Source organism: Hyalella azteca, unplaced genomic scaffold (assembly GCF_000764305.2).
Source record: "Hyalella azteca isolate HAZT.00-mixed unplaced genomic scaffold, Hazt_2.0.2 contig13709, whole genome shotgun sequence".
Lineage (NCBI taxonomy): Eukaryota > Metazoa > Arthropoda > Malacostraca > Amphipoda > Hyalellidae > Hyalella > Hyalella azteca.
The window spans coordinates 277,197-303,876 of NW_025943621.1; the positions used below are offsets into that span (position 1 = coordinate 277,197).

The following is a 26,680-nucleotide window of genomic DNA, read 5'->3' on the forward strand; positions in this document are numbered from 1 at the left end:
GTTGTGCAGAGCAAACGTTATTCTCATTAAACGTTGCCACGCTTTATTTGACGGTCATATCATAAAGCGATTACAATACTATTCGCTGAAAGTAGCTACTTGCTGCCTCGCATGACTGTGTAGATCTCAGAGTGTTCCTTGCTACAATAACTTTGTTCCCGTGGTCAGATTCGGGGAATAGCTGAAAATTCACACAAGTTAATCGCTCATCTTTGATAGAATTTTTGCAGCGAAGAAGATCGACAATATTCGTTTATGAATATAAATAATGACTTCCATGGTTGTTTACTGATGGAATTAAAAGGGTTTTGGACTGATTGCTAGGTCCCTTGGATAACTTCTACTAAAATGAGGCGAAGTTACACGATACAAATTTACAAACATGCAATTCTCAGCTAGTGCCAGTAATTAAAGTACCTGATGAACGTGATCTAAAGCGTAAGCGTGATATTTCTTCACTAACACTCAGGGTGGTTTCCTGTGCCATCATAAGTACCTGAATTTAAATGTTGTTTCGATAATTTCAACTCGATTCCATTTCAATGTTTACTGAAGAGAAACTTGAAGATATGGGCTCCACCTCGTCTGACGTGGCAGTGCCAGTCATATCTACGACTCAAGATGAGGGTTCAAACGAAGAGTCGAAACTTTCTGTGACGAATCTTGTCAATGTTGAACCGCTCAGACATCGTGAGCATCACTTCCCGGCTACTAGCAACGGTCCAGTTTCCAGCGTATTCCTTCAGACGGAAGCATTGTCAAGTTCCGCAGAATCTGACGATGAGCGCTCAGAAATAACAACATCCACTGAAAACCAATCAGCTGGTTATGAATGTCGGCGAGATGGGTATGAAATAGAGTGCGCCGAGGCAAAAATAAAAATTGAACCTACAGATGGCGACGTAAAATCGCACCCTGAAACAACGGTACTCATGAAAGGAGAGCAATTTGAAACTAAAACGAAATTTCTCAAGGAAGAGAAAAAAGAAAACATTGCCAGGTGGTGGAAAAATGACGCAGATGATGAGGACGAGAAGCCCGGTAAAATTGAAGTAAAAATTAATGGTCAGAGAGACGAAGAAATGATGCCGCCTCCGAAAGCTCCACCGCCGTCTGTCATGGCTGCATCTCATCGTGCGCAGAAAATTTCGACCCACCCAAGAAACGCTGACATGCGCATGACTTCGAAGACGACACGCTCCTACGGAACCCGGACCGACGATACTCGTTTTCCTCCAGGAATATCAGCAGAAGTGTGGCGCGCCCACGTGCATTCTCTGACAGTAACTTTTGATGAGCGCGGGTTTTATGAAACTCATAAGTCGAAAGCCTCAGTCTCTCTTCATAATCCTGCCGAAAGATATGCTTTAGAGACACAAGAATATGATGCAGCAAGGCCTGAAACAAGCGGTTACCATCAAGCCGGTGAGCAAAATCCTACCATTAATGTGCAAAGCTTCTACCAACGACAAGCAGCCACCGGATCGCGGAAGTTGTCGCAGCCTCGCCGCAAAGACGAAAACGTCGTATCTTCTTCGATCAGCGACTTAGGTGAGTAACTGCCAAACATAATAAACAACTACTTCCGAATCATTGACTTGCATATTTCAGGCATAAATCTGTTTTTAACGTATGGACGTCGTGAAGAAAACATCGATCGTAGCTACTGTCAGGCTTGATGTGAGTGCCTGCAAATTCTATAACTATACGCATTTTACATTCAGATACTTGTTCATTCTAATGAAATAAATGTAACCCTATTGGCATCTAGATTGTCTACATTTGAGGAAAAGAATCAGTTCAATTTTTTCAGATATACAGATGTATCTACATTGTCCTGGATGCTCGGACCATGAATGCGGCATTGAAATGGACCCGGACATTGATTCAGACCTAACATTTGTTAGCCAGACAAATACTGGATTAACAACTTTTAAATTGTATATAATAATAATACCGGTTTCAGCGCTTATTAGGCCGTAGGTGGTCTCGAACGAGGAACTCACTGCTTCAATTTCGCATTGATTATAACCGCCCGGCCTCCTTGCCAATTACGACCAGAAACTGGCGCATAGAGCTGGGATCGAACCCACACCTCTATGCTCCAATCCTGGTACTTTGAACTGTATAACCACTGGGCCACCTTGTATTCAATTTTACAATTGAATGACATAAAATACATAAAAATTCAAAGAAGACACGTCGTATCTTCTATTTTTTGGGACATACTCATAGTGCTACCTCGCGTGTGACCCATTTTGCTGCCGTTGTTGCAGGATCCTGATTCCGTCCTTCGTTCTGCTTCTCATACTGACATTTTTTCATCCTCTCATACCGCACTTCGTTCTGCTCCTCAAACTGCTCCACTTTTGCATGGCCTCTCGTGCTTTCTCTTTGCTGTCATTCCTGCTGCTTCTCTCTTTCCAGCTGGATGTGCTCATCATTTCATTCTTTCAAGTAATCATTGTGAAGGTTTTAATTAAGTGCATTTTTCCACCAACGTGCAGCAAAAGGAACGTAGTCAGGGTCGGGGTTTCGGTCTGTCCAATAGGCCAGATCAGGCGACGAGGATCTTGGCTTCAGCTCGCCATAGCGCATGCTAGATAGCAGGTCAAGGTCAAGGACCACAGTATTTAAAATAATTATATTAATTAATTGTCGACAATTGTAAATTAATTAATAATTGTCGTAATTTATATGATCATCATAAGTCGAACGATGGCCTCAATTCGTGCAACGATAGTAAATATGACGATTGTTTAGAGTGCTGCGATAAATAATCATCGGAAAGACGACTAGTGTGTTACGTTACGATTATAAAGTACGTCGGATGACGATCGTAAGTAGGATAATAATCGTGAGTCGCACAGTGGTTGACATTTAACATCGGGAGAGGCAGGTTTTCGGAGAACTGGATCGTAGATTGGGCCGCTATACTTACGATGACGCAATCATTTCGAGTATCTGAGTCTCAGGTCAAGGTCAGACTGCTGGTGCCAAAGGAACGACGTACTCACTTCACGGTCACGTTTGCTGATCTTTAACCGCATGCATTATCCGTTATCAGTTTTTTGTCTCTCGTATCGTTTGCTCCAATTCGTTTCTTAAACCGACCGCTCTTATACTTCTAATTAGCAACATCCCCTCGCCATTTACAAACACTGTATCTATTAATACCAACGCTATGCTATCGATTCTTTTTTCATTGCCTGGTTCTATGTGGCCGTGAAAGTATTTAAAGCTTATTTAGTGAGGCCCGCTCGAAGTATAAATAGGCGCCAAGGTTGGGCCTACGATTATACTGCATGTCAGGTAGAAATAACACTATTAATGGTGTATCTTATGGTTCTATGTAGTTATAAATTAAAAAAAATTATTCCCAGAAGACAAAGTGTTTATTGCATATGGCTTTTAATATAGGAACGAAAAATCTTCTTTTAAAGTAAACTGAATCGTGGGAGTCCAACTTAAATGAGGTTCAAATTGATTATGAAATGTTTTATTAATTAATGAGACTTAATGGCAGAGCTTGGCTGAGGATTTAGCTGAACGCTAGACTGCTGTGGTTTATTGTACGATAGATTTTAGTTTTTGCTCCAGTGAATTTAATTGAATGCTAGAATACAAGCCTGGATGCTTGCTTGGCTTGATTACTTAGCTATTTAATTGTGTACGAGTGTGATGGTGGCGCGTGCTTGTCGAAACGATGATCAGAGAGCAAGTCTGAGGACATTGTGCCTTTGGGCCCACATACGTAGCTTCTTGATCTTTATGTCATATGTCTTCGAGTTGGTGGGGACTTATTAATTTAGTTTGAGTGTGTGAGATTACTTAGTCAACTTATGATGAGAACCTGTTAACGTGGATGTGCTGATTGGCTAATGTTGATGCATGTCGGTATGGGTGTAGTAATGGGCTAACACTGTCATTATGAGTCGATTGTAGTAATAGTGAACCATTGATTGCATGGGTTTTTCGAGGGGACTAACGGGAAGGTTTCGCTAGTATGAGTTGGTGGACTTGCTAATATTTAGGATTTTACAGCATGATATAGCAGAGCGGACCCACCAGTATGAGTTTTATATTAAATTAAATGTATGACGTGACCAGGGCCCATACTTTCAAAAAAAGTTAAGAGATCGTATGTTTATCAGCCAATCATTGACGGCCTTTCAAGCCAATTCCACCAATCATAACCAAGAAAATAGAGCGTGAGTACTTACGTTCACCTAGCGAATTTTGAAAGTATGGCCACAGGAGTGGTGTCCACGACGTCGCTGGAGGTCTCCTTGAAGCCCTCAGTTTGTGCTACCCTCGCTGACTCTTTCACCGCGGTGAGCTAAATTTCCCAGACGGCAGCCGTGGCCCGCGGGGATAATATCCTTCACTCAGAGAAACCACGGACACTTTGTCCTATTATCAATGCAACTTCTGTCATTGTGTGGGTCATCCTGACACAGTTTTGCCCCTGCAAAATGGTGTATCTGTGCTACGTGCAGAAAGTATATCGCAATTAGGATAATGTGACACAGATATTTTTCTATAGTTGACTTCGACGCGTGCTGTGTCATTTCAGATCAGATCGAGTCGCACTAAAAATAACTTGTTATATATTTATAACTAAAATTTATGTTCATCATGAAACTAAATTGCAAATAAAACATGTTCATCTAATGTGATATATAAGCCAGTGCTAGAAAGCCACATGAAAGCCACAAAAGAATAAAACATATATATGAAAAAAATAATGTAATAATAATATAATAAAACATTTCATGCGCCTCACGTTGTGTTACCAAAAGCATATGAATTTAATAAGTAAGCGTCCTCATAAGTCATTTGCTTGAATTGAGGACGATAATAATTTGCTTGAATTCTTCATTAACTTCGTACAGGGAACTAAAAAATCATATTATCGTCCTGGCTTCATTTCAATTTATCAAAATGTTCGGCACTCCGTTAGTAGGTAATTTGTAATCCTTAACTACACCCTGAACCGACCCTGAATTGACCCCTGTAGCAGGTCCCTGAGGCGACCCTGAACGCACCCTGACCTCGAAATGTCGCAGCCGCGGTGATGCCTCACTGGTAAAATCGATGAGTCATTCACCTGGCGTGCGACGAGCGAGACGAACGCGCCGGTCCCTCCCAACATGCAGATACTCATTTCCAAATGCTTTCCTCTTAACTGCAGGATTCATATTTCACTCGTTTTGAAGTAAAACTATTTAAATAATTAATAGTGTGGCTTAATTATTCAATAACATAACAAATCAATTACTCATTAGCTCATTCACTGACCTCCACTCTTTACTCGCCTTTAATATCCTGACATTCTCATATCCTTCATCATACTGGTCAGATTCTGTTCACAGGTACGGTGGTTAAACTACCCCTACCTGCCTTCAGTCCTCCTCCTACCTGCCTTCATTCTTCCCCCTTCCTGCCTTCATTCTTCCCCCTACCTGCCTTCATTCTTCCCCCTACCTGCCTTCATTCTTCTTCCTACCTGCATTCATTCCTCCCGTACCTGCCTTCATATCCCCCTACCTGCATTCATTCCTCCCCATACCTGCCTTCATTCCTCCCCCTACCTGCCTTCATTCCTCCCCCTACCTGCCTTCATTTTTCCCCCTACCTGCCTTCATTCCTCCCACTACCTGCCTTCATTCCTTCCCTACCTGCCTTCATTCCTTTCCCTACCTGCCTTTATTCCTTTCCCTACCTGCCTTCATTCCTTTCCCTACCTGCCTTCATTCCTTTCCCTACCTGCCTTCATTCCTTTCCCTACCTGCCTTCATTCCTTTCCCTACCTGCCTTCATTACTTTTCCTACCTGCCTTCATTCCTTTCCCTACCTGCATTCATTCCTCCCCCTACCTGCCTTCATTCCTCCCCCTACCTGCATTCATTCCTCCCCCTACCTGCCTTCATTTCTCCCACTACCAGCCTTCATTCCTCCCCTACCTGCCATCATTCATCCCCCTACCTGCCTTCATTCCTCCACCTACCTGCCTTCATTCCTCCCCCTACCTGCCTTCATTCCTCCAACTACCTGCCTTCATTCCTACCCCTACCTGCTTTTATCCTTTGCTTACCTGCCTTCATTCCTTCCCCTACCTGTCTTTATTCCACCCCTACCTGCCTTCATCCCACTCCATACCTGCCTTCATTCCTCCCCTTACCGACCTTCATTCCTCCCATATCAGCCCTCATTAATCCCCCTACCTGCCTTCATTCTTCTTCCTACCTGCATTCATTCCTCCCCTACCTGCCTTCATTCCTCCTCATACCTGCCTTCATTCCTCCCCCTACCCGCCTTCATTCCTCCCCCTACCTGACTTCATTATTCTTCCTACCTGCCTTCATTATTCTTCCTACCTGCATTCATTCCTCCCACTACCTGCCTTCATTCCTCCCACTACCTGCCCTCATTCCTCCCCCTACCTGCCTTAATTCCTCCCCCTACCTGCCTTCATTCATCCCCATACATGCCTTCATTCCTCCCCCTACCTGTCTTCATTCCTCCCCATACCTGCCTTCATTCCTCCCGCTATCTGCCTTCATTCCTTTCCATACCTGCCTTCATTCTTCCCCCTACCTGCCTTCATTCCTCCCCATTCATGCCTTCATTCCTCCCCATACCTGCCCTCATTCCTCCCCCTACCTGCCTTCATTCCTCCCCATACATGCTTTCATTCCTCCCCCTATCTGCCTTCATTCCTACCCTTACATGCCTTCATTCCTCTTCCTACTTGCCATCATTCCTCCCTCTACCTGCATTAATTCCTTGCCCTACATGCATCCATTCCTCCCATATCAGCCTCCACTTCTCCCATCACCTGCCTTCATTCATTTTCCTACCTGGAGGGAGAGGTAAAGTCCTCTCCTCTCCTATAACTATCCTCATCCCTCACTCCTCTCTTCCCTCACTCCCATCTTCCCTCACTCCCTTCATCCCTCACTCCCTTCTTCCCTCACTTCCTTTTTTCCTCACCCCCTTCTTCTCTCACTCCTCTCTTCCCTCACTCCCCTCTTCCCTCACTCCCCTCTTCCCTCACTCCCCTCTTCCCTCACTCCCCTCTTCCCTCACTCCCCTCTTCCCTCACTGCCCTCTTCCCTCATTCCCCTCTTCCCTCACTCCTCTCTTCCCTCACTCTCCTCTTCCCTCACTCTCCTCTTCCCTCACTCCCCTCTTCCCTCACTCCCCTCTTCCCTCACTCCCCTCTTCCCTCACTCCCCTCTTCCCTCACTCCCCTCTTCCCTCACTCCCCTCTTCCCTCACTCTCCTCTTCCCTCACACCCCTCTTCCCTCACTCTCCTCTTCCCTCACTCTCCTCTTCCCTCACACCCCTCTTCCCTCACTCTCCTCTTCCCTCACTTCCCTCTTCCCTCACTCATCTCTTCCCTCACTCCCCTATTCCCTCACTCTCGTCTCCCCTCGCTTGTTGCTCTGCGGTCGATGTCAGGTTCTCGGTCAAGGCCAGCGGTTTGCCTATTTTGAGCTACAGGCCTGTGTGCGTACGTGCGTACATGCGTTATCATGCACTCTACATGCATGCCTGCGTATCTGTACATCTTCATCATGCAATCTATGTCAGTACTTGCATTATCTTCATACTTTTAACTACATGTGCATGCGTGTGTTTGTGTGTTATCTTCACCATGCATTTGTCCTGCGTGCATGCGTGGGTGCGTAATCTTCAGCCATCGTTACCACTTATTATTCACCGCCAACACACAGTCACCGCCAGCGCAGCTTTATTTTTCACTTGGCCTTAGATATGGAAAGTTGTATTGACTTTCCGCTTGTAATAAATGACTAGTAGGTGTCTGTGCATTAATTATTAGAGTTTCAATTTAAAATCTGTCGACAAGCCAAATATATACAATAATGCTACGTTTTGTTATGCAGCCACCATTTCGTTGTACAGCTAACATTATTGTTGTGCTGCCGCCATCGATCATACTCTCAAATATTTATTATCTCATTCTACTGATTCAGTAATGCTACAATAATTGAACTAATGGTGGTCAACCGTCTGGGGGCTACCGTGCACTGCAAGCACTTGGGAGCACCGAGTGTGCGAAAATCCTTAGCTTCGTAAATAAAATTAGTGAAATTAGTTAGACTTTCCCCCCGTTTGGGTCACCGTGCCCCAGTTTGAGCTTGCAAAGGAACGTTTCAGTGCAACGTCAGCTCTCTGTTCGTGCTGTGGGTAAGAAGGTGTGTCATCATTTGGACATAATGTCCTATTCATTTTAATGACTGTATGCGATAAAATAGAGCAGTTTACATGTGTGCGCAAGTCCCACATGCAGAGAGGTATGATAAATTCTTTCCGTTAGAGTTGTTTTGACTTGAAAATACGTTGAAGTAAACTGGTCCCACGGAGACTGTTTAGGAGTACGTAATAGAAATAAAAATTATGGTTGAGTGGAATATATATGTCCAACTGCAGCTTCTGATCGTCAATATGTCATCACTGGGCCGGTGCTGCAAGGCCAGCGGAAACCCTAGCTTGAGTCGCGGCCTTGAATGACAGCCTGTCAACGGCCTTGGAATTGGGCCGTGCCTAGATAATAATTACGTCTATAGCTATCGTGTCGCGCCGTCGTGCCTTGCTTACGTGCCTTGATACCTTAACTTGCTTCGTAGCTTATTGTTGTGCATTAATTGCTATCGTGCCTGGCTATCGTGTTCTGATATCGTGCCCGGTAGTCGTGTCTGGTTATCAAGCTTTGCTATCTTGCCTTGCTGTTGTGCTTTGCTGCCGAGCTGCCGTACCTTGCTGCCATGCTTCCGTGCCTGCTATCGTGCCTGTGGCAGTGCTCTGCTCTAGCCAGATATCGTCTCCACTGTGTTTTTCGCGTCCGCTTCCCCAAGTTTTGCTCACTTGAGATCTCGTTCTCGAGACGGGTACTTGAGTCTAATTTAAATTATGTTTCCGAACGAATCAATCATCTTATCCATCGTCAATTGCTAATTCTAAATAAATACTCATTATTTTCTGCGGACTTATATATATTTTTAAAGAAAAAGTCGTAATAATGGTTGGGATAAATGACAATTTCAGAATTCCGCGTAGCGGTATCATGGGACACGAAAATGACAAGTAGTATTCATTCACCGGAATATACAAATAAAATTTTTGAGAGCTTTAATATCATGACATTGCTGCTGCTGTAACCGACGTATTTCTGTGTGTACTTATCAGGACATAAAAATTACAAATATATACGTATATAGGGCTCGAGCAGAATCGTAATCCCGAAGTGGTCTTCCTGGAAAGCAAGAGTTTCAAGGAAAGCTGGACACTAGGACCGGAACTACGGATCCCGGAACGGCGAAGGTTTTCTCTGTAATAAATAGCGGAATGAAAATTTTGGCAGAATTGCCGGCGTCAGCTCGCCGGCAGTTTGGCAGCTGCCGATAAATCGGTCAAAACAGAGCATTATGTTGACTGAATCACGTCGAGTGCTCTTGGATTTCGAATGAGCTTTGCGTCAAATGATGAGTCAAAATGATGAGCCGACAAATGTAAAACAATGCACTTAAAGTTCATAATCGCATACGTGGTTTTACACAATTTTTACACAACATTCTGTGGGTCCTATTTTACCATTTGATTTTTCAAAGAACAACCTGTATATTCAGGTTATGGTAAGCTCTGTGGATTATTTGCTTGGGTGATATTGAATTGCACTTGTCAAACCAAAAATGAAGAAAATTGCAATTAATTGTGAAAAATACACATAAAAAATTTAGATAAGAACAAATAGAAAAAATAAAGAACGAGAGTTGAGTAAAGTAAATAAAATACGGCGAAGAAGCATAAAGCTAGAATAAAAAATGTTCTGGCTGGAGCAGCAAAAGACTAACCAAGGGTCAATAAATGCAAGTCTGGAATCAGTGCTCCACGTCTGGTCTGGGTCAAGGTTATCGGTATGACGCTGATGTTATCAATAGGGTAGACAATAACGTTTGGTTAATGCAGGTCTAGTCGTACTGTCTTAATGGCAAAATAAATAAATAAATAAATAAGAGCTCAGAAAATATATGTTGGGTGTTGGGATGCGCTATGAATTTATGAGTTTCACTTCATTATTTGAACGGCTTTATAACTAGCAAGGGGAGAGTTAATCTTCCATTTCCCAAGGAAAATTGCTAACCTTTTCTTCGCATAGCATCCGTTGGCCGTCTATTAGCCTCTGCATTATCCTCTTATGATTTTGGGTGCAAGAAAATACATTTCCAAGAACTTTGCTGAAACCGCGTCAGTAATGTATGCGATTTCCAAATATAACTCGCTTTCTCGATAATAATGAATTCTGCATTAAAATCAATTGAAATAATAAATTAGGGAATAAAAAAATACTTCAAAATTCTTCCTCTTACCTACAGTCAGTCATCAGGTCGATGTCAGACGTTTGCTGCGTCAGTGCCTGCAATGATCGCCTGACAAACTCTTCCGCATAACAGTTGTGCATTGGTTTTTAAATGGTTGGATTCAAACCGTGAACCGTGAACATGATCCAGCATTTACTCCTTTAATTGTGCTGCAATTCTAAATTAGGGCCTAAATAAACCTGCGTTCAATTTTGCTTTAAAAAAGGCGCGTAATCAAAGTAAGGCGCTTAAAGTCGGTCAAAATTGAAGTAATTTAACATTATCAACTGGATATCTGTTTCTAATCTCTTTTGTACAATAAAGGCTTTATAGCTAGATAACTTTAACATATCACGCGCAGATATCTAGCTGTTTCGTTAATTTGGTCGGTTTATCACTTGATAGATTCAAAACAGCTAATACACGCTGTGGTTTACACATGACTTCATATCATTCGTTCACGACTGTCTCTGTAGCTTCTGCAAGACAAAAATTCTGTCATTCAAAAACTTGCATGATTGTTTTAGCGTGTCTTTGATAGCATGATTGTAGTCAGTTATTAATTGTATTCTATTCTCTCTGGTATTTATTGCAAATGCTGCTGTACTGTTGAGCTTTAAGAGCCCTCTTAAAAGTTATTTTATATGCGAATGAATTATAACAAGACCAGCGCTATTTGTATTCTTTGCTCAAGATGCCTCGTGAAGTAACCGTTGCCACGCTGTTACACAAACGTTGCTATGTATTTACCGACTCCTCTTATGGAGTAAATGTTTGTCTCGTTAAACATGCGTAGCCTTACTGCTGGTATATGGAAAATCCAGTGATTACCCCTCATTTACCCTAACAATCTAGCTGTATTTAGTCCGAAGATAATTAAAATATAAATGAATTTATTGCTGTAATTTTTTAGGGAGCCTTCCGCAACTTTAAACCACAGCTCTCTCTTCCGGACTCTATGGTAAACTTTGAGAAATTTACTGCCGTGCCAACTTAATTCATTGATGAAGAAGTCTAATATATTCGTTTTATTTTATTTTCGCTGGTGTCTTATAAACAATTGTCATGGATGGTTAAATAATGACGTAATAACCATCATGCCGTATTATATCAATGTAATCTGGTTCCAGATACCAATGACCTATACAGTCAAGATTTTGTCTGTTGTAGGAAGCCTTCATTAATTACTTCTTATCCCTTGAAATTGTACCAATTGCCGCTGTTTTATTCAATAAAACTTATCTATTTTATTAGTTGCTTAGCCACGCCACGGGAACTTTGCTGCGAGTTTCGTTTCATTGTACAGGGGCAAATGATTGATCCGTCCTACTAACACATGAGATCATAAATTGCTTGCGAGAACGCATGGATATTGTGCGAATGATTTTTTCAACGATTCATTCATTTCTGATGAAATGTAAAAACTTAGCAGTTTTCATGTTGTTTACTAACCGGTTTTTGGGAATTATTTCCTCTGTTTTATTGAGAATGAGATATTAAAAGATCTTTGTTGACTGTTGAAACCATTTCCACTTTTCCACCTATAATTAAATATTAAAAGTTTCAGCAAGACGGGTTTTAACATCACTTCCTCGTTGTCGAGCTGCTCTTTGATGACCGTTCATTGCAGGATGTTGATCATAATTTCTTAGAGCTAAATGACACGACTGTGATGCAACCAGCTGCAGTTGTTATGATGACGTTAGCATGAGGGAGAGGATGCAGGGGGGTAGGGTAGGCGCAGAAGGGGTTTAGAGTTGAGCAACTGCCTTACAAATGCTTCCTGGTTCTGTGAACTTCCATCATCACGCCCTGCCACTGCTTTGAATTGCTTGAAAGCAAATTTGGTTTTAACGCAGGCAAAAAAAAAGAAAAGAGTATCGTGAAAAAGTTGCACTAATTTATAGTGAATTTGTAAGTATGTAATAATTATAGTGAATTTGTTTTGTAAGTATGTGTGTAATTGTAAGTATGTGTGTGATCTCAAAGAGGTCGATCGCTGCATTGTTAATGATGATTATTAACTCAGAACTTATAACGACTTTAGGCGGAGGAAGGTTTTAAGCCAGCGGTTATCTTAACATAATTTTGATGGAATAGAGTTCTGATAAGGTCGAATGAGACAACTTTGCAGTTCAATGAAGCGATTATTTTTATTTATAAAAAGATCAAATTAAAGCACCTCATTACAACATGGAGTTAATTTCTATTCGATGAATTTATACATACTTAAAATCTACTCCAATCAGAGAAGATAGCTACTTGTTAAGTTTTTTTGACGGAGGGTCGATAATTGCGTTGGAATTTCATATCTAATGAAGATATTACTTAACTTGGTCTCGAACTAGTTAATTCAATCATGAAAATCATTATCAGGCAAAATTTAAAACATCAACGATAAAGTAGGAATAAAATTTTCGCCCTAGTTTCCCTGAATAAGAAAAGAAATTAGAACGAGGAGTAATCTAGGTTAAATTGCGTTAAAATTATACAGAATATTTGTCGTACAGTGAACTATTTCAGCATAAAGGTGCGCTTTCAATTCGTTTTATATGAGGCAGTAAATTGACTGACCCTCTAACTGCAAATGAAATGAACGGCGACATTACGGCAATACTTTTTATTGACGTCCATATATTATAATTGAAATATGCATCAACTAAAAGGGTTTTCCAATTTTTTAATTATCTTTGTAGAAAGAGTATTCTTCTTATATTATATTCTTTTGATCATGAGTTTTAATTATGTATTTTTAAACGTTTGAATAATGCATTCAATACGAGCTCTAAAGTATGTGTGTGAATATTATTGCCGGCACTACTGAGATGCTCTGCAATAAGTTTTTTTAACACGTTCTTATTCCCATTCATCATTTGAGGCCTTGTGATTGAATTCCATGTGTTTCTCAAGGTTTTATTCATTAACGGAATGAAAATGGTTCTGGAACCTTTCCGGAAATATTTCAAACAATAATGTTCAATTTCACTTCATCTATTTTATTCCCGTGGTGAACCTAACCTGAGGTTTTGTTATATTGATAAGACAAAATAATCATATTTTTCTATTAGAATAGAATAGAAGTGTCGGCGTTGAAGAAATAGGCCCATGGCCTGTTGCCGATTCTTGACTTTTTCGTGACTTGATTCACAAGGGATCCGGCCTTTGTAACCCGATCTTTCCATAGCTGACGATTGATTGAGATAGCTGCTGGACTTATTGCCTATTATCCCGTTTCAGGAATTTATTTTGCAACATTGCTGTAATTGAAACATCCCTATTAATAAAAATCATTTACCTTGCCCAATTTTATTTTTAAATGCGTTTTTATAGTGCTATTCTTCAGTTTCAACAAGCATTGGTAAAAAGAAATGAAGGTAGCTGTAATTTTACTGGGAATATTCCAAAGCATTCAATTTATTGTAAAAATCTACGGAGCATTAGTGATGAATTTCGACACCTATAATTTTCGCGAGCCTCATGAAAGTTTCTTGATATCTCTCCCTGCAACACTCACGTTAGAAATTTAGCGTTGAACGCCGCATCTGAAATGTCTGTTGCTGGCGGTACTGGCGTACTGTTCCTGTTACCACCCGCACGTTTGTTGCTAGGGGAACAATTTGCGTGTCGGTGTCGCCTCTCAGACGCTCGGCGCATCTGTACTGCTCCCCTCACTTGCCCTCTCACACCCTCTTCATGGTTACTCCCCTCATGTTTGCCCTCAGCTCCCATACAGCATCGTTCATTGGTTGTGGTGTCGAGCATGACTCACATCTCACCTGCATAGGTCATTGGGCAACAGGGCCAAGCGAAATCGTTACTAATCGGCCAGCAAGTGGAGAATAATGCGAATATATCTGACGGATATAAGCTGCAAAAGCAGAAACATAGTCGTTTTTATTGATGGAATTTTGATATCGAAAAGACTCTGGGTCACAGAGTGATCAATCCGACCCGTTTGGACGAGTTATCCTTCCGACAAGATTAATAATTGATCCTGCGGAAAATTATTTGATTAAATATGGCTGTCCGAAAAGTTACAATTTTGTTACTATGATATTCTCACTTAACACTGAACGTATGAGCTTCATTCATGCAAACAAGCCATTACAACGGTCATATTTATGAGTTATTTGTCAAATCGTTCAGCAAAATTTCTCAGGCGTCTATTCTTTATTATCATTCTTAAAAAATGACTAACAATCAGTGAGAACTTTCCTATTAATCCGTCTCATGTGAAGTAATGGTTGCTCGAGCGCTGGCTATATCAAGCAGCGCTCTGCAAATTTTACTGTAACTGAGGTGTCTGGCTCGCATTGTTCGTCGTGGCATGACACAATATAAGTAATGCTCTAGTTTTTTATACAGATCTGGGCGCTCGCATTGTTTACCTAAACTGTGTGGAGTTTTAGAGGAGTATGAATGACGAATGAAGTCAAAAGTTTGTTCCCACATCATACCAGTCAAAAGTTTTTACGATACCACATCTGTCTAAACTATGGTAGCATATGTAACGAATGGACTGCAATACGGTAATAAGAGTAGCAAGCTTGTAGGTGCTTGCTTGAATTACATTATAAATTTGGAATTTGCGAAAAAAATACAACTTTTTGGTGATTTCACCAACAATTTTCTTTTATTTCGCAGCATGGTTTCGAGTGCGAAACTAACTACTGATGACCCCTTGAAATATTTTCTTTATGGTCTATGATAACAACATGATCATCCAGAGTAAACTACTGTAAAATTTATTAGCAACCAATACTTTTCAGTCGGACGCCTCACCTTGAAGGATGTATAATTATTTTCAATGCATTATTTTCTGAGGCCACAAGATGGCGCTATCAAAAAAGGCTCTATTACACCCATAATTATTTTGATGAATTCAGTACGGCAGCATTATTTATATAAAACCTGAGAACTCAAAACGAATTAGGGTCTCAGGACGTTTGACAGCTTAACGGGAAATACGTACCGTACCTGGATTTCGAAAGCTAAATTTTAAAATTTAATCACCATCTTCAATCTTATCTTCATGATACCGAACCCGTATAAGGTTATACGCATATACTACGGTAATACTCATTTGAAGTAAAATGTTCATATGGGTACTAATTTTGTATCCAGAAGTCCCAGCACCTGAACGAAATTCTAATATGTTGTATAGGAAACGAAGGCGAAACGTTTAATTTAATGATAATTGGTTATCTGAACTGAATGTTTCCTCAGTAGAAGTTAAAGTTGATGTATATAAACTATGGTGTTGGCGTTCCAGTTCCTGTAGTCTTGCATGCAGGTGCACTAGCTGCAGTGATCTTGAGAGCAGACGTTCATATTGAGCAGCAATAATGACGCGTGTCGCGACTGGCGTGCATGGAGGGCTAGTTGACAGGGAGGTCGAGGTAAGGTACGGGGGAGAGCGCCGCAAGTCCCGACGTTGGGGCGACAGTAGAGCAAGTAGCAACTAAAGCTGATGCTGCTGAGAGTTGGCGGGAAAATCGGGAGCATGCGCTGTGCTGAGGCGGTATTGTGGAGCCTCCCGCGCACGCCGGGGCGACGGGAGGGACTTTCATCTCCAGGACCGATTGCGACGCGAGGGGTCCTTGCCCCGGTAACCGTAGCTTGGGGCAATTATTCTGGAAGAATATGCTAATCGCTGTCAATTATGGAAGAAAATATGTCAAGCAAATGCATGCAGCTGTATTCGTATCTGGCATTAACTTACGCGATATTCATGGATAAGTTCAAAATCATTTTTAAGAGCATCGTTGCAAATTGCGGAATTCAGTTTCAGTCTACGATATTGTTTAGCATCAAAGAACCATTTCAAAATTGAATTAATATTTGCTGATAGATTTCGGTTGCCTTAATTATTTTCGAGTACCCACAGCCATCTACTCTCTTTTCTGATCGTATCAAAATTCAGTGTAGAAAGAAATTTGTTTGTTCGAATGTCTTTCAATTATTTTTTTTCGGCTGGGAATACAAAATTATATGATGTTGTGTTAAATTATCTTCAATGCTGAAGATCAGGAATACAACACAACCAACAGGAAAACTATTTATTGCTTTACCAGGCATGCGTTGCCATTTTTTATTTCATTCGGTCAGAAACTATAATACGAGAAGACTAAAATTAAAATCATCATCAAGACCGAAATTAACTTATACAAATGCTCTTTACTAACATCATAATGATAGACACATATTGTCTCAATTACAAACAGCAAATGTTAATTTTCTGTTCTTTCTGTAGTGACCTCATTTGTGCTTCAACGCTAAACGTTTCTTGACTGGAAACTCGTCATGTTTATACTTTAATGGTAATAGTGCGTAATGGCACTTGATGAAAATCAGCGTTATAAAATATAAAATTTAATTCATTATAAAAAATTTATTCATTAGTATACAATACTTAATAACCCAATTGGCCTTATCTTAGTACTCTTACATGTTACTACCGTTTAACACCACCTGGAGACCCCCCCCCCTCCCGCCATCTAGCTGCCCCCGCCAGCCACGATGCCTTCGTCTGGCCCCAATTTTGACGGCGTGGCCTTCGCTGGCTAGACGCACTCCGCGGGGCGGTCAGTACACGAGCTTTCCAGAGCTCGCAACTCCGATTTTATTTGGCGGAGGATCCTTTGAAATTCAGAATAGATTTGCTACACACTTTCACGCATAACATTCTTGCTGGCGACGGCCACTCAAATACTGCCGGCGCTCACAAACACGAGACTGTAATTTACAGCGTAGGCGCTTGGTAGCCTCATTTGTTCTCCCGCTATCTTCGGAGTTTCATTTTACATATATAACGGCTGCTGGATTCCTAAGCCAAATAACGCAAACCAAAAATGTTTCACTTATCAATAATTCCATGTTTCCTGATCTTCACGTATATCACTCCTAATTTCTTTCCTTACAAATACTTCTCAACATCTTCTCACTTCTCATTCTTTCTTATGCACCACGCCCTCTCCCTTTATATTTTGTGAAGGGAGGCCGCAGCCCCCGCAGTACTCAATAAGCCAGTCCCTCACCCCCTGATCCCCCATGTCTCCGACCTCCCTCGTCTCCGGCTTCCCTCTCCCCCTGTTTCCAAGCACGAGGCCATACGCAGTGTTTACGTCTGCAGCCGCGACGCATTTGGCGCGTCGGCGCTCCGACATAGACGCCATCACGGCCCGAGGGCTTCTTTGCCGTCGTTTGTATACGATGAAGCTACAAGGTTGTCCCAAAAAATAAAAATAATTTAAATTTACATTGGAATTTACATGAAACCTGCCAATTCCATATCATGAAACTTGAAGTTACTTGCTTGATTTACACTGTATAATTAATCAAATTATCTCAAATGTTTTAGGGCAACATATCGGCCTTGCCAGGTATACATATTTCTATTTTTCTAAAACAAATTGGCTTTCTATCGTAGAGAACTTTTTTTTAAACTAAATCAGATTTCCCATGGCTACTCGCAGATTTTTCTGTTTTAATCAATCGATTGATTAAAATCAATCGACATAAAAAAATTGATCTTCAATTTCAAAGTTTTCCTGTAATTGGTCGCTTGTTATGTATAGTAGCCTCGTTAGTGTCATGTTATGTTATAGTAGTCTCTTTAGTGTCCGCCTAGCGTCATTGGTTGTTTGATGATATGAAGGCTGGTCACTAAAAAAGTGTCCGATAATTTCAGCAACTATACAAATTATTAAATTTATATGTCGCATTTCTCACTTTACGTTTCCGAATGATAAGTAGCTTCCATATCTTACTAAAATGTTATAAAATCATCACTGGCATTTCGGCTACCATCGACGCTTCTCTATCGTTTTTCCAATCTTCGTCGCAATTCTTTGCAATTATATAATTATTTATATTGTTAAATAAATTAATTTATCAGCATTTAGCAATATTCAACACTGACCTTTTGGTTTGCTCATAAGTGTGGGGTTAAGGAGCGACATTTCAGCAGTCCCATTTTAAGCACTCATTTCTGGCAAGAAAATAATAGTGATCGTTCTCGTCAGGAACGCAGGAACGTTGCAAGTTGTGCGACTGGTAATTGACAGCTTAGGTAATCTCAATAAATGCGTTGAATTTTTTTTATTCGCAATATTGCCATAGTACTGCGTTATTTGAAAATGTAAATTAATAAGTAAAGCCGCATTCAATTGGAGTATTTTATTAAATAGTAAATGTGACTGTGTGGTGTATATATACGCCTGCCATTTCCCGCGAGGTATGAGGCGAACGAAAGGTTTTCCTCGGATGAAATTACATTGGAAATTAAATGGGCTGGATCAAGAGAGTTTTATTCGCCAGTTGCCGGCAACTTTGGTGAAATAGAAAATTACTTGTTATGAGTAAAGAAATAATACTACTCGTGGCAACTGAAAGACCGGCAAAAAGGTAAATCGTATCACTAATCTTTTTTCTGACAACTGTGATTTAAACGCTCATCAAAATGATTGAAAAGTTTGGTGCAAAACAGACTTTTCAAATTTTATATTTTATTGCTATGTCGGCAAACCAAATCCCGAGTATTCGCACAAGTTCGTAAAAAATCACATACATTTTCGTAACCGAACGAGATGCAAGTTTTATATATTGAGTTTTTGCGTGACCCTTTTCTATCTGTCTGTGTTTCTTCTTTTTCTGTCATCTAGAATGGTATCGAGCAGAATATTAGCGCTGACCACAAATGATCAGGAAGTCAAGGTCACATGACACATCATAAGTGATCAGGAGGTCAAGGTCACATGACAAATCATTAGATCCCCTCTGATTTGGCCACTTTTATCCACGAATATATATCTGAAAATTTCATATGAATTTACATCTGAAATCTTTGCGCTGTCAAGCGATCGTTCGATATAAGCTCCATATAAACTTTTTTACTAATTTTCTTACTCGTGCTGCTTGAAAATAAATAAAAAAAGATTACAAGTTTTTCAGTCGTCAATCATATTTTTTTCATTTTTCTGCATATAACAAAAAAATGTATCTTAAGATCTTTTCAGTTTTCGTCAACGCTTGCTTTATGCTTTTCAGTTCCAATATAGGCTTAAACATATTTTTATTGCAGGCTAGTTCTACGAATTTCTGCAAATTCTACGCTGCCTTATGCTGATTAGATCTTTTACTACTGCCAAGTGCGAACTAATTGTACTTCTGATCACATAAAAAAATCTCTTTACCGTTCTGGAGGCTGGTCGACCCTCAAGCGTTTATTCTGGATTAGCAAATGAACATCCAATTCGATTTTTACCGGGACATTTAAATTATAATTATTATCGTGAAGATAACACGGTTATGACCCGCAGAGGCATCACTTCACAGAAATAATATACGGATATTTATAAACGATACATTGCCTTGCGATTAAAAGAACACGTGACAAGTTCTTGCCGCTAGTTAGCGGCTACAAAAAATCCAATATAGTTTTACCTTTAATAAACTTATGCACGAAGCAAGTAGTATCTGTAATAATTTTCTCATTCATGGCAGCCAGTGCGTGTCTTTAGAGGCAACAACAAATTTTGTCAAGGCAACAACATTTCGGTTCCTGACGTCATTATTTCGGATACCAGCCACCCTTGTTACTCGACTCATGCCTTAAAATCACCAATCGTTTCCTTATTACGACACGTCTTCATAACGTGCCGTACTAGCTGGTTGCAATGTTAATTAATGGAATTAGAAGTTACTCGTTTCCGCGGCTTTTTGTTGTACGTTACATTTTTTCACCATTAGAATTGGAAGTGACTAAAACATTCAATGAATGTAAAATTTTCAATCCAGATATATCTAGGGTCATTTAAAAACCAATAAAAACTTATCTGTAATTAACATTTTATCACAGAATGATAAGGCGTCTGTTGTTAAAGTATAAATTTAAATTATTATGTAAATGTGAATATTGCTTCATATTAAATGTGATCCTTAGCTATCTTTGTTCTCAGGGAGAAAGGCGGCCATTAGTATGTCACCTGCCGCTACTTGCCAACTGCCCCTTGAAGCAGCACTATATATAAATGGCAAGTAGCCCAAATCAAATAGCGAATCAAATAGTAGCCAGATCTACTAGCGGCTAATAGTAGCCACATCTACTAGCGGCTAATAGTAGCTAGATCTAATAGCGGCTAATAGTAGCCAGATCTACTAGCGGCTAATAGGAGCCAGGGGCCATACTTTCAAAACTCGCTGAGTGAACGTAAGTACTTACGCTCTATTTTCTTGTCTATGATTGGTGGATTTGGCTTGACTTGAAAGGCCGTCAATGATTGGCTGATGAACTTACGATCTCTTAACTTTTTTTTTGAAGTATAGTCCCAGATCTACTAGCGGCTAATAGTAGCCAGATCTACTAGCAATTAATAGTAGCAGATCTACTAGCGGCTAGTAGCAGTTAGATCGACTAGGGAATAATATTAGCCAGATTTACTGGCGGCTTATAGCAGCCGCATCTACTAGCGGCTTGAACTTGTCTGTTTTCAGGCACTTCAAACGTGCCACATGCACAGTGTTCATGAATAAACTCCACGGGCATTACAGCCAATATTTGAGTATCCCATGACCAGTTCCTTGGAAAAACAACAATACTTTAGCATTTTATAATTTTCTATTGGCTACCAGCATAAATGGGATAGCAGTTAATATTTTATTTCTGCATGGTAGCCGTCTTGCATCATCCTTATAATATATTACAGTTTCTTGAACAACTACACAGAAGTTTATTCCAGTATTTAGTTTGGTAATCAGGAATACTTTGCGTTTATATAACTTTAGTGCAATTTTATAAATATAAGTCAGTTTTTCCTTTTTTTTGCTGTTTTCAAAACAGGATCGAGTATTTCAATGTCATTAAGAGCAATTTTGTATTGCTGGCAATCTACAAGGAAAATATATATTTTTTAATTGATGTCCATAGTGGAGATCTAATTCAAACAGCTAAGTGAGAATATTGAACCATAATTTATGCATCTGTTTTTAACGTGTGTAATAAATATACTGTTGAAAGGCGTGGTTGCTCAAAATATTTATTGTGTTTAATAGAAATTTTAAGACAAGTTTTCTTGTTACTTGACCTATTCCATTCGATGTGTTTGGTTCTTTAAAAAGCGTGGTTTTGTTATGTAACCCATGAACGCTGAAGCTGAACGCTAAAGCTGAACGCTGAAACTGAACGCTGAAGCTGAACGCTTGGTGCTCGCGTTGCGTCCGTCAAGGCCACAGCGTTCGCTCTTTGTTCTGCCGCTCAACTGGTGATATTAAAGCAGGCTCTCGGTAGTGTCCACGTAGCTCATTCTCAGCTCCTAAAAACTCTTCCAAGCAACTATCTTGACCTAAAAAACAAATTCTGCTGCTCAAAAAATACAAATTGAGTAGAAAATTATTTCTACAGCGATCTCACATTCACTTGTGGTCTATAAAAATATAAAAATTTAGCTTCGGCAAGCCTATGAATGTTCGTCTTGAGGCCTGGCAGCTTTCAAGGTCAGTCGGCCAAGGTCTTTGTCCTGCCGCTACTGCATTCACGACCCAATAAACCCCGGTTTTATCCTCTACCTCTCTACCCCGGTTTTACCTTCCCCTCACCTCTCTTGCTCTGTTCTCAGTTGCATACTCTCTAAGTTCGTTATTCTTTGTTCAGACGCGTTTGATGTTTAGCTGAAACTATGATGCTGTGTGCAGCGATTCCTTTTTAACCTAGGGACCCAATATTTTTTTATCCTTAAGGAATTTAATGCCTAATAAAGGTTAGTGTTATGGTTGATAATATTCTTACTTAATTACTTTTACGGCAAAGGATCTCGATTAATTTCTTCGTGATTTTTTGAAACAATCTTTTATTCTATTTATTTTTCTTGCAGTGAACTTAAAATTTTACAAACGTTTCTCTACTGGGTTTATTCAAGATATTTATTATAATTGTTGTTAAAAGTTGTGATGTAATAGGTAAATTATTTTTCTAAAATTCGTAGAGAATACTAACGTGAATCCATTTGATATACTCGTACAACATATTCTGTCTCTAACCATGAACATATTTAAAAAAATGTAACTCATGACCCACTGCAGTGAGTGACAGAGAGCGCATTTTCTCGTCGACGAAAACGTGAAGTCACGGACGGACAGACAGACAGGCGGACAGACATGGCAAACACAATAGCGCCTTTTTTTCCATAAATGAGGAAAGGCGCTAAAAATCGTTGGACTCATCTACAAAAAACACAGTAAGTTACATTACAAGAGGTTCTAACAAGAAGAGGTTACAAGAGGTTCTTCAAAATAATTGTGCTTGAGAACCTTAGAGAACTTGAAGCATGTGAAGACTGGTTTGTCATGCACTTTAGATTTTCGTCGGCCACCTAAAAGCCGGCTGCGACTTTCAGCTGGTGTCTTGATGAGTGGTTTCCATGGTAATCGGATTCCTTATATAATATGTAACTTTTCTTGACCTAAATGAACGAGATTTTACGATCGTATCTTTTGTAGAATGAGGACGCTACTTCTAAATCGAAGGAGTACGGTTATGGAAAGATGTAATGTAAAACAAATGAATGGAATGGGAAGAGTTCACTTTCCCATTTATTCCTCTGATAAGCACGGAGGCTGGGTAACTAAAGGTAAAAATAAATATATAAATTCGTCTTTGAGCTACTTAATAGAAATGAGGCCAACCTCAAGTCTAATTGTAGTGCATGAATTCTACTGGATATTTTCTAGCTAGATAACTTCGTTATAACTGAACTATTAAGAAACTTAGTGCTCGATCGTATTTACATTAAAGCCTAATTAATTTCGTTTGGCTAGCGTTTAATTTTTATTTGGTTAGCAATCAACGATATTTTTATTGCACGTATCTGTTGTTTCACATAAACAAAAGAACTATAGGTGCGTCACCGCGACCCATTTTTAGACAGAAATATGTTAAGTTCGTTCTGATGTCCTCTACGAGACAAATCCTTTTTAAACTTACCAAAATTTTTAAGTACAGTTCGAGTCGCTTGGTAATTCGATAAAGGAATTCTGTATATGAAAATACCACTAACAAGGAGTCGCGTTCAGAAATATTTACCGGGACTTCGAAATTGCATCCCGGATGAAAATTTCCGTCAACGGTCTCATTAAATCTTTTCACGAATTATTCTTTATTGGGAATATTTAGTTCTAAGTTCGTAAATTAGGAACAAAAAGTGGAAGCATTTTCTGTAATTCGACACCTGAGATCTCAAGGCCAATTAAATTTTCAACTGCCTTGACTCCAGCTCCTAACATTTTTGAGGATATTTTTTTCTTTTTGATAAATTTTGTATTAGTTAGAATCGATCGTTACGTGCATGTTTTCAGAATATAGATTTGACATAACTCTTCACTTTTTAAAGATCATTTTCCAAGCTGAAATTGACGTATAGGAAAACTAATTTATTTAACAAACTGACATGCATTGCGCTATAAATTTTGTCTCAAAATAATTGTTTGCGGAAATTAAAAACTGGAAGTTGCGAAAACGATGATTAGAAATTATAATTTACTCATAATTTTTATTGCGTGAATTAAGTAATTAATCAAATCAATTAGTTTTACTCAATAATATCAAACAGTAACGAAAGCTTGGAACAACAGATTTTCAGCAGCTTCCGACCTTCAAAGTATTTAGTTTAAACTAACAGAAAGAATTCAGTCGCGTTTGTCAAGGTCTTTATATCGACTCTTGAGTCGACGGCCTTGACCTGCTGCGACACGACGTATCAAGGCTACTCAGTCGATTGAAGTACTATGTGATTCATGTGGTACTCAAGTCATGGCCTTTCATTATAATCTGTTGATAAATTTTTTAACGAGAAAAGTAAAGAAATTGTCCAGAATCTGTAGGAATCTGCGAGGATAAAAATATCATTCAATTCTACAAGTTCAAAATAATCGATTTAATGGACATCAATTAAGTCAAATAAGCAAAAATTTCCCTGCATTTGCTTGAGTTTACATTCACAGAGAGTATTATTAAATGGATATACACTAAAATTGCTTTTACAATATATAATTTTACTCGTCTCTCATTGGTTTCATGAAAGCTTTATTTGATGTAGTGCAAATCGTGATAATTCACTTAGCCTAACAGCTCGCCATGCGCAAGTACTCAGCTTGGTCGAAAATAACATATTTTTTCCAGCTCTTGCCGACTGACCTTGAGTCTTTTCCTAGAATTTTCCATTATGTTTTCCTGGCGGTCCTAGAGCGATGCTATTGGGCTACGTTTATTCGACACACACGAGACTTCTCGAAAAAATGTCATGCGGTGATGCAACGTAATGTAACGTAAATAACATATCATGCGGTGTCAAGAACGTGATTCGGGTGTTAGTTTTGTATTTTGATAATCTGATTTTTATGGTTTTTTTCTTGAACTGTTGTGCATTTCATTTTATTTGAAAAGTCTCTTTAGTCTAATGAATTAAATATACGACAACGCGCTTGTTGATTGTTATCATACTGCTATTTGCTGTATTCGAATAAATGGTTAGCTTCACTGCCGCGAGTGTACTTTCAAAGATCAATAGGATGAGAATATTTTATTTTATTGTAACTGAGACAATATGAGAATTTTTAGTAGAAGGTTGATTTGTTCATTCAATTGCCATATAAACACCGCCAATGATTTTTAGTTGCATATTAGACACGGGTTGACATTAGAGAGCTTGTGTACCTTGACCGCAAATGCCCGAGACCGCAACCTTGAAACGAAGGTCTCTGTAGCCTTGTCCTCTGGTGACCCCGGCTCTGCAGTTCCCTCACATCCCCTCTATCACCCCACCGCAGCCATCCCTCCCTCTGGCCGCACCCTCGCTGCATGAAAGATTTGACCTTCAGTGCTATATTTGGACGCAGTCCTAACAGCGCGCTGCGTTCTTACCCTCGTGGGAGCATCCAAACCCTCTAATCTTCCTGTAGGGGTTTTGGGATACTCTCAACATTTCCTAAAAAATTAAAAATAAATTTCCATGCTCAACTTCGCGGAAAAAAACTTCTTGACATCTTAATACATTTGACATTTCCTGCTAATAGATGTCGACGAAAGATACAACCGAAGAACCAATTTCTTTCTGTCGCTTTGATTGTACTCAGCTTTTTATTCCAGTCGCAAGACGTAATTCATGTAGACTAAAATTGCCCTTATCATAAGTTTTCTTTGAGAAATTGGCGCATCTGAGAACTTAAGGTGACTTACTTATCAGCACAAATAACTTCCATTTTACCACGTTTTTCTTAGCTTCGTTTCGTGTCTGTCTGTCATCAAAAATTCAAACCTTAATTAAGAGCACTTCTGAAGATCCTAGAAACTTGAAATTTGGCATGCATGCTTATGCTACCTAACAATTATAAGAAATTATGTTCCGTTTTAATTGAGCGGGACCTTGTAGAATAAGTTTAGTTTTAAGTTGATTTCTAGATAGCTAGGAACCATGACAGGAGGATTTTGGAGGCGTGAGCGATAGGTGATACCTAACTGTGTTCTGGACTGTTGATTTCTATATCAACTTTGGAGTGCAATTATCATCCTATCTCTTACTAATTAACTTGAATTAATGCATGACATGGGCCCTTTTGGCATTTCATGCATGCAACGTTACCTCTTTGGTTTGGCCCAACAATTTAAAGTCGTCTTTGACGCTTTACTTTGGCAGTATTGCCGGCTTTCGAGCTTTAACTTAACCTACTAATTGCACTTGTGCACATTAACCTCCTTCTGCTAACTTAACAAGTTGGGCCAGCCATTAACTAATATTCCATTAATTGCACCATTTTACCACAAATCTACCTCTGAACGGCTTTATTCAAGCCACTTCGAAATTCGCCAATGGCAATAATTTTGAAGGTTGGTCTTCGCAATAACTTGAATTATGTCTTGTGAAAATGTCGAGTTTTGACTTGTTTATACCATATTACTAAGGTTCTTGCTAGTATTTGAAACCCGACCTTACCGTTTATTCCGTTATATTACAGTATAACCCCCGGTATTCACCTCTCGTCTCGTGTGTCATCTCGCTTCTTGCCTCCGGTGCTGTCAGTGTACACTACCTGTTCTGCATTGCACTTTGTTTAATTTAAGGTTAGAAGTGGAAACTTCGTTACTGTCATATCTTGTGCCGTTGAATTGGAATTGCTGAATATAATAGTTTAGTCATTTCAAGTATTCCTACATTATTTTAATTTAGATCTTTTGTCTCTAATTTCAGTTTCGTGAACATCAGCCTCTACAGTTCTTGACAGACTGCACTGATGTCCAAGT

At 39.6% G+C, this 26,680-nt stretch overlaps 1 protein-coding gene across 2 annotated transcripts; it reads left to right on the plus strand.

The window, feature by feature from the left end:
• Nucleotides 1-26,455, plus strand: LOC125178922. 2 transcript variants are annotated; one of them, XM_047883799.1, is made up of 2 exons: nucleotides 1-1,551; nucleotides 26,395-26,450. In XM_047883799.1, the coding sequence occupies exons 1-2, from the start codon at nucleotides 543-545 to the stop codon at nucleotides 26,397-26,399; spliced, it is 1,014 nt and encodes a 337-aa protein (XP_047739755.1). In that variant the 5' UTR covers nucleotides 1-542; the 3' UTR covers nucleotides 26,400-26,450. The 2 variants fall into 2 exon arrangements, 1 of the variants encoding a protein (XP_047739755.1); XR_007157079.1 differs by lacking the exon at nucleotides 1-1,551 and adding an exon at nucleotides 25,775-26,266 and having other exon boundaries at nucleotides 26,395-26,455.
• The last annotated feature ends 225 nt before the right edge of the window (nucleotides 26,456-26,680 follow it).